The sequence below is a fragment of the Siphateles boraxobius genome, unplaced genomic scaffold (assembly GCF_051911475.1).
Source record: "Siphateles boraxobius isolate OS27281-9 unplaced genomic scaffold, OSU_SipBor_1 26, whole genome shotgun sequence".
Lineage (NCBI taxonomy): Eukaryota > Metazoa > Chordata > Actinopteri > Cypriniformes > Leuciscidae > Siphateles > Siphateles boraxobius.
The window spans coordinates 26494485-26515844 of NW_027508876.1; the positions used below are offsets into that span (position 1 = coordinate 26494485).

The window sequence follows — 21360 nt, forward strand, 5'->3', positions numbered from 1 at the left end:
TCCATTTACAGCCTGATAAATAAACAGGAAGTGATTAAAGTGACAATTCTAACACTTTTCCATTGATTGGTCCATTATTTCATCTTACAGCTGGACACCTTCACAAGCAATGTGACGAGAACACGTGACAACAGTCTAGCATAATGCACACCATTTCACTATATAAAGTAGGCAGCATTCAGTTCATTTCATTCAGTGCATGACTTCACTCTGACAACCTATTCAGCCAATCTATCGCAGGCTTACTTTACCACTGCTTCCTTCTGGGAAATGCATGATGGAGCTTTGTCACTACTGAGAACCTCCTCGAAGGGTAAATATAATGACTGAATGCTTGTTCTACAGTGTATGACTGAAAGTTCGTACCACGTGGCCAGTCATTACTTTCAAGTTCAGTGACCCCTGGACTAAATTGGCATTAAGAGGTCCGGCGAGGGCATGGAAGTACAGCCCGGCGGAGCGGTGAGGGATGGTAATAATAGCAGAACCAAACACGACATGACACTACATAGAGATTCCAACAGTGACCTCACATCAACTGAGAGATATCATCCATAGATCCATTACGCCAAGAACACTCCGCTTAATTAGCTCATCTGTGTCCTGAGAATCTGTCCTAGCTATTTTTATTCCATAAATGCTTCCCTTGAGCCTAAAAGCAAAAAGGTACAGCATAATTTTCTTTCTTAAATGAGAACAAAATGTTCATGCTGGTCAATATGAATCCACCAGATAAAACGGCAAGCTTAATAAATATGCAAAAATAATTATTTACATCTACTGAAGAAAATGCAAGTCATGCTTGCATGCAAAACAGATTTGAAAACCAATCACTTAGAAAAGTTAACAATCCACATGACTTGAAGGAACAATTCGTTTGCTCAAATTTACAACCCTAAAAAATTTGTAACAATCCTTGAATTAAGAAGCGCCACTAAAAATGCTTGAAATGAACTAGTAACTAGTTCTGCTTTTCCAGCACATTCACTGAAGATTTTAAAGTTGTTGATAATTGCATTGGAGGCAGAAAAGGGCACGTCTGAACACGTCATAATATGACAAAACAAAAATCTCCGCAGCAAAGTTTCCTGCTCATTCAGATTTTGGCAGAAAGCTGTATAAACATCAATATAGATGGTTTCTCATTGTAGTTTTCTTTTTAGCCTAACACAAAGCTAAAAACAAGTCTTACTGAGGCTTTTGGCGACAGTCTTCAGGAACCCGTCGTTATAATTCGAATCTCTAATTTAGATTTCAGAGGGGCAGCTGGCGCCAAGAGGGCATAAACATTTAATCTCATCCCGTCACTCAAAAGTAAACGCTGAGGATTGATGACACGCTCTGGTGGCCTGACCCTCTGTTGCCATGGCAACACCTGAGCAACCACAGAGGCGGAGCATCCGCTTGGAAACTCACAGCTTCGTCTGTGCAGGAGCAAATGGCAGATAACAAATTAAGATTAAAAGAAATTAGGGACATTTTCTATCAAGCGTTGCTTAATAAAACCGAGAACGTCTGCAAACGATTCATGCAGTATGAATCACAATAACATTACACATTTAACATTCTGCCAAATATTTGAGCAAGTGTAAAACAACAATACAAATGTCAGACAACGCAGGAAAGAGTCTTCACTTTGTTCCATCTTTGGACACGATAACATGGTAAAAACGTGGCTTTTTTGGACATTGACTAAAGTAAAATCATGGTATTCTTTGAGGTAGCTCTCCTGAAATACTATTTTATATGAATATATAGTATTCATTTAGTCCCTTTATGAAAAATTTACCATGGTAAAGTAGTGGTATCAGGTGGTAAATACCAAGGTGCTTTGATACTGGTACTGTATATGACGAAAAACACATGGTAGTACCATGGTAAGGTTTGGTATGTTTATATACACTAAACTATGGAAGTAAAATAATGACAAATGTTTTTGAAACAAAAAAGCTGTATTTTTAGGGCTTGCATTTTTATGGGCTGAAATTCAACATGGTTGTACATTTAAGCTGTTAACAACATTTCAATTCAAAACATTTCACACACATTTTCATTATTCAAAATTCAATAATCCATATTCACCTTTCAGATTTCACTTTCAAAATATTAATTCTGTTTAAAAATACAACCTACAATATTCGACAGGCAATTTTCGGTTTTACAAATTCGCTTCTACAACTTCAGTGGTTCAAATTCGACAGAAAATTCAACATTTGACATCCGGGAACGGCAGGAATATAAGTAGATTGACGATTGACGATCTCTATAGCTGTTAGTCGGCCTCAGTGTTGCCAGATGTACGATAATTATCTTATTTGTATGATAATTTTGACCTCTGTACGATCAATAATGAAAAAAATCCCATAATGTACGATAATTTCAGAGTTTTCAGTCGTTCGTCCAAACACACATCCTACCGCTTCTCTCTGACCCAGAATCATTTCGCAGGCTCGCCTGCCTGCACGCATACACACACACACAGGCACCACACGGTGTCGCCCGGCCCGCACGTCAACAAAACCAAACACTCCATCCTACATGTTGGGATAAATAGCTGTATTCTGCACGTTTACATCGTGTACGATAATTTTCTTCCAAATACGATAATTTTGAACTTCTGGTACGATAATTGGACATTTCCAATCTGGCAACACTGGTCTGCCTCACCAGCAGGAGGTGCAAGCGGCTGTTGACGAAGAAAACTATAGAGCAACCAATATGAACGTAACACGCAAAGTTTCACGCCAAGCGATTCCCAGCGAAATACTGGCATAAAGCTGGCTTGACATTGGATATTCGCATATTTAGGGAACGTCTCTAAAGTTACATACGACATTGGTATATACACGTTTATTACTTCAATAGCATTTGAAGAGAATGACTTGCAGGCATAAAACCAACTATAAATTGTTCATGTAGCCTAGGTGTCAGGCATGGTACACACTTTTTAGATAGTTGATGTTAAAATAAATATGAGCTCATGCGGTAGCCTACTGAAAAAATAGCAATATTTACAAATAGAAAGCAGTTATTTTAAATTGTAATAATATTTCAGTTTTTAATGTATTTCTGATCCATATACAGCCTTGGTGAATTCTTTCAAAAACAGGAAAAAATCTTATCAACCCCAAACATTTGAACAGTAGTGCATCTTTTATAAAAACCATTGTTTTACCACTGGATACCATCACAAACTTTTTTTCTAAGGAAGTCAGAGAACAAGACTTTATTACAGAACATGACAGATGTTCATTTTTAATAATAAATCAATATAAACAATAATATTAACTCTATGTAATAAGAGTTAAAAAACACAATAATGTTCTGCCTTGATGTGAGTTATATATCACATATATATTCTATTATAGAACAACAAATATGTATTAGTTTGTTAACTACTCAGGTGTGTGTTAACACCAATCTCACAATCCCACAGCGATTCATTGATTTTCATTTTTCTCACTGCATTAGACATGAGCATTATTCTACATCAACAATGACTGAATGAGACGGAACTGTGAAAGCTGCACTCGAAACAAGTCCCAACAGGTTCCTGAGTGTCTTTTTCCTTCAAGAACACAATGTGCATACAGGCTTCCAACAGAACCCACTGGGCCAGAATACTGAACTTTAAGCCTATTTTGAGGCATGTTCCGGGTTCAGCGCAAGAAAGAAATATATCAGCAACAACTGTGTACCACAGAAACTTAGTCTGGCTCATCTCTAACTCCTAAGTAAAAACTTACAAAAAACAGACATGCAGTAATGCACTTGCAATGTGCTGCTAGTATTTTGGCTAAAGCACTTAATTCTTATAAGTCATAAAGTTATCTAAATTATCCTTTTTTAGCATGGCACTATTGTTAATGCAGTACAGATGGAATTCCTGCAAAATTTCTTAACATAAACAGTGTTTTTCAATAGTTACATTGCACATTTTTAGCTTTTAGTATACCTTTAATGAGTTTTTTATTAATATGGAATATGGCATTTTTTTAAATGAATGATACTCTAAATAAGAAAGTAAAACCACCAATAGGTGGCGGGCTGGCGGAAAATGTCTTAAGTCATTCATTCATTCGAATGGCTGATTCATTCAGAAATGAAATAAATGGCTCTCTTTTTATGAATGGGTCATTGAATCATTGATTCACCTGATTCATTTGTTCAAAAAAGCGGATTCATTCAGAAACAAAACACCGCTGTGTGTTTTTCAGAGACGCACGTTCTGCTCTGGCTTTACAGGTAATATTTTCACTGTCAAAAATTGAGCAATGTATGAATTTCTTTCTTCTGCTGAACAGAAAAGAATATATTTTGAAGAATGTTGCTAACCAAACAGTTGATAGGCCCCATTGACTTCCATAGTATTTTTTTCTACTATGCAAGACAATGGGGTCCATCAAATGTTATGTTAACCATATACTTCAAAATATCTTCTTTTGTGTTCAGCAGAAGAAAGAAATTCATACAGATTTGAAACAACTTGAGGGTGAGTAAATGACAGAATTTTTATTTTTTAAGTGAACTACTCCCTTAACTATATCATGAGACAAAAACTCCTACAGGGGCATTATTTGCCCTGATATCTTGAATTTTAGGAGCATTCTAACTGCATTCTATAGGCTACATCACATGTTCGTCTTCAATCAACTGAAATATAAGATAACCTAAGTAGTTCTTGGGCAGGGCGGGTGCCTTAACTGCGTTCATAATTTTAATGCATTATTTTCCCCCATAAGTAATTAATTCAATTCACTTTTTAAATCGACAGCCCTAGTTCTTATAAAAATTAGTAAACAAATGCAGCGCACAGATGACCATATGAGACTAAACAAATTCATGGCCAGCAAAGTCTGCTGAAACGCAGTCTGCTAACGCGGCAGGAGGTCTTGTTTGGTGGCTGGCCCCGACAAACACAGCATTCGGCCATCCCCGCTGCTCACTCACCTTCAGGCGACTCCTCCTGGACATATGTTCCTGTCAGATACCGGTGAACTAATGCTGACTTCCCACTGGACAGGTTTCCCACGATGCCCTGCATGGAGAAACAGACACGCATATGACGACAGTGTTTGGGTGTATAATGCAGAGACAAAACAGAATAGCAAACAAAAATCGTCTGGAAGATAATCAGTGAGATATATTTCAGGATAATAAATAACTAATAAAACTCGCTGCAAGCCATTTTTTTAATATGAAAGTATCACTGATGAGAGTGAGAATTAAAGACACCATCCCCTTCGTTCATGAGACTAAACAAATGGGCCTAAAAGATAATAATAAGTTTCAATAACTATTCACTACCAACCGACGGAGAACATCCGTTCTGCATCCAGGATTTCCCTCAAACGAGTCGGGATCCCTTCTGTCATCAAACAACCCCTCAACCGTGGAGGAAGCAACTTTCAGGAGTTTCCTCACACTTGACGCAACTGTTCCGCCTGTCAGTCCACGGGAGGACGGCTGTTCCTGCACCAATGGATAATAATTCCCTACCATCTGGAAATGGACAGCTTTACAAACATGAGGACAGATACACCAGTCTTTCTCCTCAAACACTGGAGATGAAGAACTTCCTATAACAACTTCCTATAACACTAAGAGGTGGTGATGGCGCAGTGGATAAGACACATGCCTTTGGTGTGAGAGACCCGGGTTCGAATTCACTGTGACACACCAATGTGTCCCTGAGCAAGACACTTAACCCCTAGTTGCTCCAGCGGCGTGCGACCTCTGACATATATAGCAATTGTAAGTCGCTTTGGATAAAAGCGTCAGCTAAATGTAAAATGTAAATGTAACAAATATTGAAATGAATTGACGAGGTGAGCGCTGATAAAGAGAGCTTATACTGATAACAAAGCCTGCGTGGAATCTACTTCTCACAGAATTCTGCAGAAAGATCAGTAACCGGTTGCATAAACTGCTTAGACTAGTCTTACAAGTTAGTCATCTAATTTTTTTCTTCATGTATGTTCTAGGGCCTCCTTTTGCAGCCAATACAGCATCGATTCGTCAGCATGGAAATGTCTAGAGGGATTTTTGGCCATTCCTCTTCCAGAACAGTGGCCTTGCTCCTCAAAAACACCTCAAAGTGTTTCAATAATATTTAGATCTGGTTACTGTGCAGGCCATGGGAGATGTTCATCAAACCATTCTGTCTCAAGTCTTGCTGTGTGTATTGGTGCATTATCATGTTGTTGATACATGGCACCCCCTTCAGGGTACAATGTTTGAACCACTGGGTGCACATGGTCCTCTAGAATGGTTGGGTAGTCCTTGGCAGTGTATCAGTGTGTCAGTTCATCAAGCCCAGTAGGGAACGCCATGAAACTGCAGCCCGAACTATCACTGATCCACTCCTGTACTTCACTCTGGGTGTTAAGCCTCTTTGGGGCTTCTCCGCACCGTAACTCTCCCGGATGCGGGAAGGACAGTGAAGGTGGACTCATCAGAGAACAATACATGCTTGCACAACAGGACAGTCGAGGTCTGCATTTAATTCTGCTGTGATTTGGGCAGCTGTGGTTTTGTTTTTTGGATACAATCCGGGTTAGTACCTGGACATCCCTTTCAAACAGCTTCCTCTTGCGTCGACAGTTATCCCTATTGGAACGTGGTGGCATGCCGACATTACCCTGGATAACATCACAAAGACTTGCTGTCCTGGTCACAGATGACCCAGCGAGATGCGCACCAACAATTTGTCCTCTTTTGAACTGTCATATGTCTCCCATTATGTTGTGGATTGCAATATTTTATGTGCAGCTGTGCTATTGCTCTGCTAATTCAACCTTCACACTCTGCTGATAGAATGTAAAACCACTGAAGACTGGCCACCAGGCCACACATATACAGGCCGTTGAAAACAAGGTCGCCACATTTCGAGCATCGCAAGAACCAACTTGACATTCAATAGGGGACCAAATACTGCTTTCCTCATGGAAATGGAAAACCTATGTCCTTAATTTTCACACACACAAAAAAAAAAAAAAAAAAAAAAATTACACCAAACATTCTCCTCTTCATTCATTTAAACACACAAGGCTCATATTGAACACTGTTTTGGTTCATCAGAGGATGGTGTGTGTTGTTAACAAGGTTCAGACAGTAACAATCTTCCTCCATAATAAAGCAGTTCATTACACAAGTGGCCACTGCAGTCATCAAGAACAAAGAGGAGGATAGGAACTTCATTAGGACAATATTGGATGTAAAAACTTTATGAGCATATGGTTTCAACGTGTTGCCTCATAAGCAGCTGTGTGTTTTTTGTTTAAATTGGATAATTATGATCTTTGAATTGGATCATTTTTACATGAAGTTCAATGATACTAAGTGATACTTTATTTTTGTAACATTAAAATCATCCAGTGTGGGGGCGTGAAGTAACACATTACAAATGCTCATGTTACACGTTACCGTAATTAAAAATGGTGTACTTTTTCTAGAGTACATTTTAAGTGATGTGATCTGTAAGATGATTATGTTTTCTGATCAATATTTATATGTGAATAAAAGCCTAAATTAAATATGTTAATCATATAGAGCGATTGAGTCGCTTCACAAATTCAGTATGCACCTTATTGATGATCCATGACGTTATACAGCATCTCTGTCAACGTGTGATATGATGCAATAAAACTACAGCTCCTTTATTTATTTTTTGATTCATTTCATACAATTCGCCTTAGTAGATGCATTTCATCACTGATTGAAAGTTGGCAGTCAAAATGAAAACATGTTGGAGGGCATAGATATTCTACATTCTTTCTGACAAACAGCAAAAGGAAATGTGAATTACAGCATGTACAGTGTTTTCTGCATTTTCATTTACAGCGTTTATTATAAGGGAGAAATAATCCGCAGCTGAGTACTCACTACACATGAGTATTTAAATAAGCTACTCTTTTATTCTTACTCAAGTAGTTTTTTGGACAAGTACTTTTTACTCTACTCAGAATAATTTTTTTTGGAAAGTAATGGTTCTTTTTCTTGAATATATAATAATCAGTACTGTTTCCACCCCTGATAAAATGTAAAAAAATAAATAAAAAAAATAAAAAATAAACCTTTCACACACTGAGTCATATTTTGACAGTGATATTGTGTATGAGGTATCAGTGAATCTTCTCACTGGTGGCTATTCTGAGGGAACGTCAGCAGAATAAGTGACACTCCAGACTGTCTCAAGCAGAAATATCATTACAGAGAGTGACATACAGCAGTCTGTGTCTCTCTGCTTGCTGAATAAATTCAGTGATCGATATGTCAGGATTTACTGTTCTGCATAATGTTAAGAGATAAAATGACAAAGTAAAGGTTGGGAAGATCACTCACCACTTTGAGCTCTGGTACTGATCGACTCAATGTCCATTCCTGACTGTTGACGAAGGAATCTGGAAAGAAACAAAGAAACTTTAGTAAGTGATTGTCATTCTTTTCACTCAATAAACTGGACAGACATGTTTATATGTTATAACTTATATAAACATCAATATGTCCATCAACCAGGAATAATGGATGAAGTCATCAATTCATCAACAAACAAAAAAAACCCCAGATTTAATTATATTTCTTACCTTAGCATGACAAAAACACTTTGTTTCAACTATGTTTAGATTATATATTTAAAAAGAGTGTTATAAAAGGTGTTTTTTTTTATTTTATTCTTTGAATACATACATTGATAAGTGGAGTGCCACTTAATAAATGGAAGAAATCAGTTTATTTTTAAGTGTCACTCCTGGTCCTCCATAACACAACCCCTTTAAAAAGAGCACCAACTGTAAATTAAAAGTATGTCATCCCCTCATGCAGAAGATCAGAGGCTTAGTTGCTACTAATAATCATGTTTGTCATATTGGCTACATGGACTGACAACAGCAAAAACACAAGCCTCATTGGCCCAGCGAAATCCTGCCCATTTCTGTGCCCCAAACACTATCTGTTGTGCAGTGATTACATCATCACAGCCGGCACATGGGCAGCCTGGTTTAAAGCACCACAGAGGTTTGTGGCACTGCATTGTGTAGTTCATTTCTCACTCCGCTGCTCATGTCCAATCTAATCAAAATTTCTATTCAAAGCATCTGAGGAACAGAAGAAAAAAAAAACTCTTTGTAGATTCAGGGGACAGTGAGAAAAATACACAAAGAAAGGGACCCATTTGAGAGTGAAAAAAAATCTATGCATGGAACCAAAAGGAGTCTCATTTGTGTGATGGTGGGAACATGGTGTGCTAAGTGTAACGCAAGGCAAGTCAGGAGGTGTTTCCTTCCGTCCTTCATTTAAACTTGATGTCTCACCCTCCCTTCGCACTCAACAAACTGCTGAAGTGACTCAGATGAAATTCTTCCTGCTGCGCTCAGCAACGTGCCCTGCTGAAACCAGGCGTTTTCAACTTCCATCCTCGCTCTCACACATGGATGCAAGGAAAAGTGGACCTATGCCAACATGCAAACACATCTGAACATAACAACCACTCCCCACAGTCCCACAGGACAGCATCTTGCCATTTCTTCCCAAAGATGTTGAGGTACCACTAGTCAAAACAAATCAGAGTAATTAGACTTCAGATGCACTGCACGTGAGCTAAACTCAATGAGGCAGGTAGGTATCAGGTAAATATTGCGGTATTTTGGAGCGACAGATGTGAATTTGTCAGTAAAATGAAACCCCATTGAGGTAAAAAGGCATCAAACTGATGTTGCACTTCAGAATTTCAATGCAATGCTTTTCCTTCTGAAGGCTGAACTGCAAGCGAGGTGCTTTTCATGTCATATGGGACGAAGCGAACTTTAGTGATATCTAGCTGAAGAAAATAGGACTCAGAGTTTTAAGAGGGCAAGGTCATCACAATCGCATGGGAGAACATTTAGAAATTGCTCTTAATGCTATTTCAAGCCTAGAGGAACAGAGACGCATGCAAATCAATAGGCTTTTTAAAGCCTCTTTTGTAAAATGTAGAGCCTTTTAGTTAATTAGTGGTTAGAATGCATGTCCTAAGATGTTGGTGTAGTTGTCCATTTCTTTTGCACATTTAAAAGAGAAATGGAACCCTTTGTACCTTTATAACATACAGTAATGGATTCTCTCAAGCTACCTGTGATGCAATTTTCTAGCTTTGCTCCATCTGAAGTGACCTCAAACCATTTTTCTACCCTGCTATTGAAACCCAGCCTTCACTACCCGAAGGCCTAAAAGTCATCCGAATTCTAGCTGAGAAGACCTGTAAGGAGGGTCTGGCACTTTGTATTTTAAGCCTAGAAGGCTTTACCTTTCCTCATCTGCATACACAGAACTCACAGCTACAGAAAACAGTCAAGACCCAGGAACGACCGGCTTGTCAAACTACCAGGGCATGTAGCGACAGGTACACGTAATCTGCACACCTAAGCGTTGGTCCAAAAAGCTCTCAAGTTCAGTAAACACACCTACATTCCGGCTGTCAGTCAACTTTTGCAAAGAAAGGTCATTCGGAAAGTTTGGAAAGGATAGTTTCCTTAGTAACCAATGAACATAAACTCAAGCAGATGCCAAGGGTGTAAACGGCCCTTAATTTGTTATCTCCATTTGAGGAATGACTAATGGTACTGCCTAAAAACAAGCCCTGTAAGTCATTTGTGAGAGCTTGTTGTGCTGAGGCAATCTTTCCCAGATATACTTAAGAAGGTAATGTGAGTAGATTGTTACGATAAATGCAAGTCCACTGATTGGATGATGGTCAATTAAAGGGCTGTGTCACTCTTTCTGTCCAAATACATATCAAATGAAACATAACAAAATAAATCTAACATAGAAAATAAAACAAAAACATTAGAACAACCATATCAAAAACCTAATCATCATGCCCAACTCTGATGCCTCTGAGGCTGATCTAGTCTTGCAAGTGAAAGCAAATGGTTACAGTAAATACAATGCTAAAAATGACAGAATTTAGACAAACGAATTGGTCAAGACCATAAATGAACTTGTTCATTATAAAATTAGTCTCTGCATCTTAATATTAAATGCAAATTAAGGGCATTGGATTGAAAGCTCCTATATTAAGAGAATGATAAATAGATGCACAATTTAAATAAGAACCTTGAATTGTCATAGGTTCCATCCATCTTCAATGGGAATGTGTTATTAAATGAGGCCAATTAAATGGATGAATCAACAAAGCTGAATAAAAGTCTCAAAACTCAGAACATTATATAATTATGTGTGTGTGTGTGTGTACACAGACAGCTAGAAAGAAAATAATATTTTTGTGCATTTTGTTAATGTATTTTGATAATGTTACCTCCATTACAATGAATTAAATCTGCTGTATCTTTCTCTCTTCTATCCAGCTTTCCAATTCTTTATTTTTTTACGATGAAATTTGTGCTGAAATGAGGGGTCTTATGACACTTTAAGTCGGTCAACAATGCCCTAACTGTTCTAACTACGTAATAAATGCTCAAAACATATCAAGGTGTGCTCCCAATAACATCATCTTCCATCCTGAAACATGTTCTCATAATTCAAACATAAGGACAGCTCTATTTCAACAGATGTGCTAGCATCTCTCCACTGACATTTCAGTCATCTTGTGTATGCAAACGCTTCATTCAAACTATACATTGCAACCCAGAAGCTTTAAAAGTTAAAGATTTCACACTGCAAATGTAAGCCAGACTTCACTGATTGAAGACAAAAGGCAAAAGTAATTTCTGTTTACCTTATGCAATGCTGCACAAATACTTCTGATGAAAATGCCACAGGCAAAACTAATCAATTTTTAAATAAGGATTACAAAGGAGCTGAGGTGACATAAGGTTAAGAGCCTAGGCCTGTATACATCATCTTGTCACACTCTCAGTAACCTAATCCCTTTTCAAAACTCGCAGCGTAAAGCTCTGCAACTACACTATTTGTTTTCACTACCTTTGAGACGGTGCATGAGCTGGAGGCAAAAGACAGACAGACACAGAATAAAACATGTTTAAAATATCAAGAGGACTGTTGTCTACATGCTGGGTTATGATTTAACCTTCAGAGCTTTTAAAGCAAAAACAAACCACAAAAAACCCAAAACTTCCCAAATACGTTCCGTATTACATTTTCCAAAAGGAAGAGAATTCCAGAGTAGTGCTAAGGATGGATCGGATAGTAAAACAGCGTCATTAAATTATTCCCTTTCTTTATTCGTCTACATCATCCATCCTTGACTTATTCCTGCAGTCTATTTGATTACCTTGAAAGCGTTAATGATTAAACAAGATTTGATGGATGCTTTTTTTGCTTCCTAATTCAATTGCAGTGCAGACATACACTAAAAGAAAACTCCTCTTGGAGCCAATTAACAGCTCAAGCACACACACACACACACACACTCCAACAGAGCCAAAGCCCTCTGAGTGAATAATGCATTTAACCTCTTATTATGCCTGTTGGTGCTTCTCAAGCCAGACCTTCAATATCATTTTAATATTTAATCAATTTGCCCTGCTCTCTAAGGCTACATCCAGGCACTCAGAGTCTGTCCTCTTCAGAAAAAAAAGCATTTTCCTACACAGACTGGGATGTGGAATGAAATCATGCATTTTATACTACTTACCTTGACCTTTGCGGAAACCACTGCCAACTAGAGTCTCTATAGCAACAGAATCAGGCTTTTTATTTCTCGCCGGGGGATGGCTGCCAACTACTTGGCTTTCAGTGCACAGCTCAGATTTGTTGCTGGACAACGGGTCCTTCCTCTTAAAACGATTAGCAATCAGCTGCCAAAAACTAGTCTCTGGTTGCAATTGTTTGGTGGGCTTGGTTAGTTTGGCAGGACGAAGAGGAATCTCCAAGACTGCTACCTTGCCACGAGTTTGGTACTGTATGTAGTGTGTGGCCCCTTGGTCCTCATCTTGCTCGCAAGCTGGCGTTAACGTCCTGCCAGTAAGGTATGAGAACGGACGAGTGGTTTGCATTGATTTTTCTCCAATACTTGCAGTGCGTCTCCATTCAGTTCGGTCATCCTTCTCAAGTTGATTACGATTCCGCCTCATCCTGAGACTCAAACTCCTCCGCAGTGATCCGAACGTTCTCTTTTGTCCTTCCCCCTTGTCGGGTTCCTTTAGCCTTGTTGAAGTTTGTGTCAATACGACTTCCTTGCCTGTTGCCTGTCGACCAAACCATCTCCATCGGAAGCCTGGACGAGGCAAACTACCAGTGCTAGTAGAAGCGTGGCTTGCGAGCTCATCCCGGGATCCAGTTCGCTCTTTATTAAGCTCAAGCACAGTCATGCTAACAGGCCGTGGTTTGCTTCTGCTTTTAGAAGTCCGACGGATTGGTGGTTCTTCTAGTCTATGAGGAATTAGGCTGACAGACGGCGGCATGTCTGGTTTTAGACCGTCTATGGCATGCAGCTCGGCACGTCTTGTCTGACACCGCTGGACCACATCTGGGCAACCTTGCTCATCGGGGGTAGAGGAAGGTAGAAGAACGTTACCGTAGTTTGTAGCTGCCAACATGCAAACACTGCTGGGTCTTGTAGAGCTGTCTTGGTTGATGGTTGTTGTGGTTTGGAGTCTCCTTTTGTCATCTGGGAAGACAAACATGCTCACAACTCTTCTGCTGCCCAGGAGCCGAAGCTCATGTGCTGGCCTTCGTAAGACCGCCACATGAGTTTCTGATGTATTCTCCACAGATAAAGCATTAAAACTTAGTTCCTTAATGGGAATGTGGCAAAAATCAGCAGAGACTTTTTTGGTCCAAGCTTTCTTTTCCACAGCCAAATCGAAGTCTTCCGCAGCCAAATCGAAGTCTTCCGCAGAGGCTTGTTGCACACAGCTGTCCTGGAAGAAAGAGGGTAACCGGTCCGTCCTCATTCCTAGTACTTCCCCTTTCCTCCACCCCCCATTCCCTGTGCTGCTCAGGTAAAACCACCTATTGAGATTTCCAGCTGCACTCCTCCTCTGCCCTGGGCTCTCTCGACGTTCCTCCCTCTGATCCGCCTCTTGTCTTTCGTCGTTGTCCTCTCCCACGTTGTTCTTAACAACTCCCAGCTCAGCTTCTACCCTCCTCTCAGCCCCTCCTGAAGGTGTACGAGTCTGCAGCTCCTCCTGGAGTCCCATTCTGGAAAACAACAACTTCGTATAGAGTTTTACCATCTTGGTCTTGGTGAGGAGATGTGATCTTTCCTCTATAAATCATTTCATATTACGGATACACCTCCACAAGCTCGTTCTCGGCAACTTAAGCGCTCTCTCTCTAACACTGCCGAACTCTGAGTCTTTCACCTCCAGGCCACATTCCAAAAGCAAGAATAATCCCTCACCTTTGACTTGTGAGAGACGGAGACAGAGTTAGGGGGGAAAAAACTTCAAACAAGCCCCAGCATGATCTCACTGAAACTTTTACCTTGCAGGGGATTATTGGGGGGGGGACTCGCTTTGAAAAAACAAACCTGTCCGCATTGGAGGGCTAAATACAGCCACAGATTAAGGAGTCTTTGGTCTTCTCCTACTGTCAAAAACAGGTCTGTGCAACCCTGCGGTCAGCAGTGAAGGCAAATTCCTTATTTTTCCGGTTCGTGGCATGAGTGAGAGGGTTCTGTTTGAACTTCAAGCTGCTCCCACATGTCCCAAGGATAACAGCAAAACAAGGAGCAGAATATTTTGTCCCCTTAAAGCGAAGGCATTGCCAAGGCAGCTGTAGAGAAATCCCTGCGGGAGATACTGCTGCGACTTAAGATTAAAACAGAGGGTGCCTGATGCTTGGGGTAGCAAGTATCTTCAGCACAGTTACCAACATTTGTACCATCCTAAAAAGCACCCAAATTAAAGGGCATTTTGTAGAGCTTCCCTTTCTTCGAGCCTCCCTAAATCATTCTCTTTCTAGTTCCCACATTCCCACCCTCCCTTCCTAAACTGCCCTCCCTCACAACTGCATTTCCTCATCCAACTGAACAAGGCAGAAATTGGCAAACAAAACTGAGGAGCTCATTGCATGGGGGGAGGATGAAATGCCAAACAATTTCCCAGTTTTCTCATGCATGTCTTTGCCTATGCTAAAGTAATGTCGTATAAAGCTTTCATACCACCTATGCCAACTCTAGGAGCATTGAATACGCATTATGGGAAAAAATATGCAATGAAAATAAAATGATTTCCCAGAAACACTAAACGTGCATGCAAAAGCTGTCTCCACAATAAAAATACAAATACAATAGGTCCAAGTATTTACCCCATTAACAAATTTTAGCTTTTCTATTAAGATTGCTTCCTAGGATTCTGTATAACATTAATATTTGGTTCTTAACATGGTAAATCTGACTGGCCAACGGTCATACTAGAAAAAGCCATCTGGATTAGGAAAACAAGGGAGCAGATGTGAGATTTTGTGCTTGTAAAGAGCACCCACAAGTGGTTTCAATGAAAACTACCCCACCAGTCTAGTTATACTACCCTGCCATGGAGATTTGTTTTTTTAGAATGATCCAGAGACTCGCTTGATGACATTCCTGCTGCGCAGAGGAATTTATAAGAAGTAATATTTGGGTTGTACTATGGTAAACTTACAGCTGTCATAAGATGGACAAAAAATGCACAATCAAATGCAACAAATTTGTCAAAGAACAGCAAAAACATTATTACATATTCATTTATGAAAATATCAGCCACAAATTTCTTGAAACAGACTTCTAAAAGATGCAAAATAATACAGCAGCAGCACTCTTTCCCATTTTCCTTTTTTCTCTCTTCTTTCCCACTTTTATCATTTTCTTCCTTGTTTCTTTCTGAAGTTCTATCCTTCCTTCCCATATTTATCTTTGTTTCTTTCTTTCCTTCTTTCTTTCTTTCCATCCTTTCCATATTTCTGTCTTTACCTCTTTCCGTTCTCATTTGCCCCTTTCATTTTTTCCTATTTCTTATTTTATTATTTACTTCTTTCCTTCCCTCCTTTTATTTCTTTCCTTCCCTTTTAAATTCTTTCCATCTTTATCTTTTCCTCTATTTCCTTCCTTATTTCTCTCCTTGCTTTTTCATGTCTAATTCCTTAATTCTTTCGTGTCATTCTCTCTATCTCTTCATCATTATTGAGATAACCATCTAATTATCCAGACAATAAGTACTTAAATCCAGTTTACTCTTTTATAAACTCATGTCTGACATCTTACATGTATGAGTCTGAGAACACAACAGAAGCCACTGGCTGCTTTAAGTCTTTTTTTTATAAGAAAAACCACAAGTCCCTTGCTTTGCAAGAGCGTCCACTCACTCAGAGTAAAATCTTTGACAGATTTCCGATTTGTATAACCTAATGATTTTAATTACATTGACATATCCGAGAACATAATTGCTAATAGTTTAAAGGGATAGTTCACCCAAATATTAAATCATTAATCATTTATTACTCAGTCTCATGTCGTTCCAAACCCGTAAGACTTTCATTCCTCTTCGGAACACAAATTAAGATCTTTTTGACGAAATCTGAGAGATTTCTGTCCCTCCATTGACAGCTACGCAACTACCACTTTGACACTTGAAAAAGTTCATAAAGAGATCATAAAACTAATCCATATGAATTGAGAGGTTTATTCCAAATATGATGAACAGATTTAATTTAGGCTTTTACTCACATATAAACATTGATCAGCGAACATAAACAGAAGCTCAACCGAACATGAATGTCTCGCAAGAGCAAACCTCTTCCAGAAGCTCAAACGTTATGGGTACGTAACACACACGAATGAACCACATTGGTTACGCAGCACGTTTGAGCTTCCAGAAGAGTTTGTTCTTGCGAGACATTCATGTTCGGTTTTAAAGCGTCAAAGTTTCAGTTGTATAAGCTGTACAGAAAGCGCTCAGATTTTATCAAAAAGATCTTCATTTGTGTTCCAAAGATGAATGAAAGTCTTATGAGTTTGGAACGACATGAGGGTGAGTAATTAATGACCGAATTTTCATTTTGGGTAAACTATCCATTAAATTTTAAAGCCATATTTAGCCAACAAAATGTTTCCATTGCAAGTTTATGTCCTATATACTCTTATCAACTCTCAAGCTAAAAAAGATACCTCATGCTATAGTTATTTAAAATACAACGTATCTGTCAAAAAAATCATACGTATGTCACTGATACTCGCTTTTCATTCACCACAAAAATAGTTACACATAACTAGGGTTATCATATGTGAAGCACCTTAATTTTTACGACCTAAAAATGTGATAGACAATGATGTGAGAATTTTAAATAAACAGCAAAACAACAAGTACAAATGTCTATTAAGTTAAATATAAATACTATTTTCCCACAAGTGGACACAGACTTGGATATTTGATATTTGCAATTGCTCCTTTTCAACACTATCTAAAATAAAATACATCAGACCAGAAATGACCTCAATTCTGGAATAGTATTTTAAAATAAACTATTCACTATACAGTTCAGCTATTTAATAATCAAAAGACATTTGTAATAAATAATCAACAGACATTTGTAAGGCAAACACTAGAAAAGCCAGAAAACAACTGAGCTTTAATCAGTACCTGTGTTGATAAGATGGAAGTTAACATGGTAATTCGCCTTTGAAGAAGTATTTTTTACCTGCGTCTACAGCATTAGGGTTTGTCACCCCCGTAACATCCACTGAGATCAAACAGTCCTCGTCGCCCCACTGCACATGGTTGAGTCTTGGCCGTCTTTTCCCTCCAAAACACATCATAATGATGGCCTCTCCAAACTACAGGAATTTCCTTTCACCAGTTACATTATCAGGCCAAAAACAAACTAAAACCAAGTTCAGGGTCCTAATCGTCTCTGATATTCCCATTAAGATGTTCTTCAGACAAGACGCTGATGTTCTAGTGCAGCTTTTGACAGATTGACTAACGTCATACTGAGATCATGAGCTTGGCTTTGTCAGATATCAAAAATGTCCCGGCAAGAGGGAGGAGGTGGCAGACAGGTACAGGAAACATGTCGAACCTTTGTAATCCCTCATGAGAAGGAGGAGGGGACCACGGCCTCCCTGTCTTACCTGGACCCGAAGTAGGATTAGTCTAATCCTTAACCAATAGGAAGTCATTGGTGCATTATCCGTACCGGTGCGAACACGCACACACAGAAATGCTATCGTGTCCCACTCTGTTTTGGAGTAAAGTACTGTGGTCCCTTTAAAAACTAGTTTAACTCATCTTGGTATCTGTGCAATGCTCTGACGCAAGACGCCCCACTGATATTTCAAGTCCAACCACTGTCTGTGATGAAACTTTCTACTTGTCAGATTAAACAAACATCAGTTAAAAGGCAGTGCTACAAAATGCAAAAAGCTTGTAAGTGTGATAGAAAAATGAATCCAGGGATCATAGCTAGGCATCAAAACTCTCCACTTCATAACCTATAACCTATATTTAACAAGTTAAACAAGTTGACTCATTACAGAAACGCACAGGGTTGCCCAACATTTTCAGACGAAACTACAAATGCATTTACAAACTATTTCCATCTAATGAAATGCATTTAATTGACGAGATCCCATAGAAACGGGAGCGCATAAAGACCATATCGACTCAACATCTCATTACGTTTTCATTAAAAACCACCGCGCCATCGGCGGTACCGTCTGCAAGGCTAAATGAATACAAATACTGATGGATGAGAGAAAAAAAACACATTTTGCCCTTGCGAGGTGGTATAGCAAAGACAGAGCATTAGATATGCCTTTCATTTATACCGATTTAATTATGCAGACCATCAGAAAGTGTGCTTTTTTCACCCTCAGGGCGCACCTTTATTACGCCGAACCCTTTGGAAATTGGCCTGCCAGTCTAATTAAAACAGAAAAACTAATTACGGTAAGACAATTAGACCTCTTTTATTTTAAACACTTCTAATAGAGCAAGAAACTGACGCAAGCAGCATGTCAATACCTCTCGTCTTTTTTATGAAGATGCAGATATTGCTTCAGGAGATTTAGTACAGAATTCAGTGAACATCTTTGGATCTGGAATTGGTTTACACAAACATTCAGTGACACCGAGGAACATCTAGTAAAAGGAACATTGTTACAGAAATAATGCTATTAAAGAAAATTTCCAGCATCTTTAATTAGCACGCAGCTGAGTGATATCGCCAATATTCACAATATTTACTAGTTCAATTCATGTCTGTGAATCATTTCTAAGGCGTCCATTTAATTTTAAATCAGTCCAGTTTTACTCTGAATCAACCTGTTCTTTTCACACATTAAATGTTTTATAAAAATACAAACCTGCATTTATTTGATCAAAAATGCAGTAAAAAACAGCAATATTGTGAAATGTTATTAAAATGTAAAAACAGCTGTGCTACTTCATATTTTTATGGAAACTGTGACATTTTTACAGGATTCTTTATTAAATAGAAAGTTCAAAAGACATTATAACATTATAAATATCTTTACTGTCACTTTTGATCAATTTAACACGCTCTCGCTGAATTAAAGTACTAAAATCTGACCTCATACTTTTTTAAAGTATACTGCATTTTATTATTATATATTGATATATTGCTATGAACACGATTAAACAATTATTTCTTTAGTCAAAAATGATTGGTCTGTGTTTTTGTTCTTACAGACATTTTTAACCTACTTCTGATGAAAAGGAAACGCTTTTTAATCCATTTCAGAAAATAAAAATGCTATCTAAAGTATGAAAAATATTTGTAACTACATCGCCCACCTCAATTACCATGTCAGCGTCTCTTATTAGCATATCAGTGTGCAACAACTAATCCAAAAACAATGTGACTATTTGTTAATACACTTTTCTTTCAACCTGTAAACTTTTGCATACGTCTGTGGGACCTAAAAAAAATACTACTTACTATAAAAACTTTAAACATAAGACTTGAATACATATGAAGCTGATCTAATCATAAACAGATTCTAAATCAGATTCTAATCATAAATGCAACATTACAAGTTGTGTCCATAAGCAAACACCAGTAGGGGGCAGTATGTCTTCTCTCACAGCAGACCACTGAACCTATTCATAAATCAAGTCTAGCATCATTAAATCTTGATGTTGTCTGTATCAACAATAATATGTGTGCTTTCACATAGCTGCCATTATATTTCATCCAATTATATGCTACTAATATTAAATACTGACATTGTTGCTTGACATGCAACAACAAATCTTTCCCTAATTATGAGGAATTGCAAAATTAGCTTTGTGTGCAACTTTAGGAAGGACAACGTGCAAAAACTCAAACCTCCATCAGCTCCTGAGCGCATTACAAATACTAATTAGGTTACGTAATTTTCCAAGCTGCACTGCAGTCCAGGTCAAAAGCAGGAGTCCCTGTGAGAACGTGATCATGTGGAAGAACACACGGCAGGTGTGGAGCGCTATGGTGCAGTACAGTCATGTTACGTAAGGGAAGACGCTCCCCAAGGGGCAGGAGCAAAGAACGAATCAAAGAATGTGTGCAGGATCCTCCGGGATGCAGAGAGACAATTAATGCCGACTGAACTTTAATGAGGGTTCATAATGAGTTGTGAACGCCTTTATACTCAAATAAACTCAAAACAGAGGTACGGTTTATAATGCTTTCAAATGAACAAAAGAATTGGATCGCTATAAAAACACACCATAAATGCTGCGCTTTCTAATTATGCATATATTTTGGTTTGGTTTACCATGAAGCATAAATCGTTAGAGCAAAATTTGCACTGTTGCTTTCTTAAAGGGATAGTTCACCCAAAAATTCAAATTCTGTCATCATTTAATTACATTCAAGTTGGTCAAAACCTGTATGAATTTTCTTCTGAAAGGAACATATTTTGAAGATTGTTGGTAACCAAACAGTTGATGGGCCCCATTGACTTCCCTAGTATGGGAGAGGGGATAGTCTTTTAATTTTCCTTTTTGGTTTAATCTCTTTAATACTTGCAACTGGACTATATTATATATCAGTGCTCATTACTTAAAATAGTAAAATAAATTACAATTTCAGGGTTATTATTAACCAAAACAAAAACTATTAGTGCTTTTTGTTAGCCTAATTGAAATAAACCTGAAGTAAAATAAAACAAAAATTAGAAATGTTGCTTTGGCAACCAACTGAAATAAAACAAGTTCAAGCTGAATTACTAAAATTACTAAAACTGAAATAAAAATAAAATAAAGCTAAATAGGAATAAAGAATTTTAAAAAATTTAAAAAAATGACAAAAGCAATAACTAAAACTTAAAATATACAAATAAAAGCTAATACTTACAAATACTAAAATAATATATATAAATAATACCACAATAATGCTCTTCACAATCCAATCAATTCGTGTTGGGTGCAAAGTCCCGCTTTAAACTTTGGTTGTTGAACATACTGTATGTATCACTTA

General features: G+C 38.2%; 1 protein-coding gene across 5 annotated transcripts in view; it reads right to left on the reverse strand.

Moving 5' to 3' along the window:
* Positions 1–21360, reverse strand: part of agap3 (ArfGAP with GTPase domain, ankyrin repeat and PH domain 3) — a 174477-nt gene that overhangs the window by 77036 nt on the left and 76081 nt on the right. For 2 of the 5 annotated variants that reach the window (XM_077245207.1, XM_077245209.1), the window contains exons 2-3: positions 8344–8402; positions 4951–5038 (exon numbers count right to left, since the gene is read on the reverse strand). In XM_077245207.1, coding sequence (XP_077101322.1) covers positions 4951–5038; positions 8344–8402 — 147 coding nt within the window. Of the gene's footprint in view, positions 1–4950; positions 5039–8343; positions 8403–12592; positions 14238–17577; positions 18135–21360 lie in introns of those variants that run through there. The other 3 variants (XM_077245206.1, XM_077245208.1, XM_077245204.1) reach the window with 3 other exon arrangements.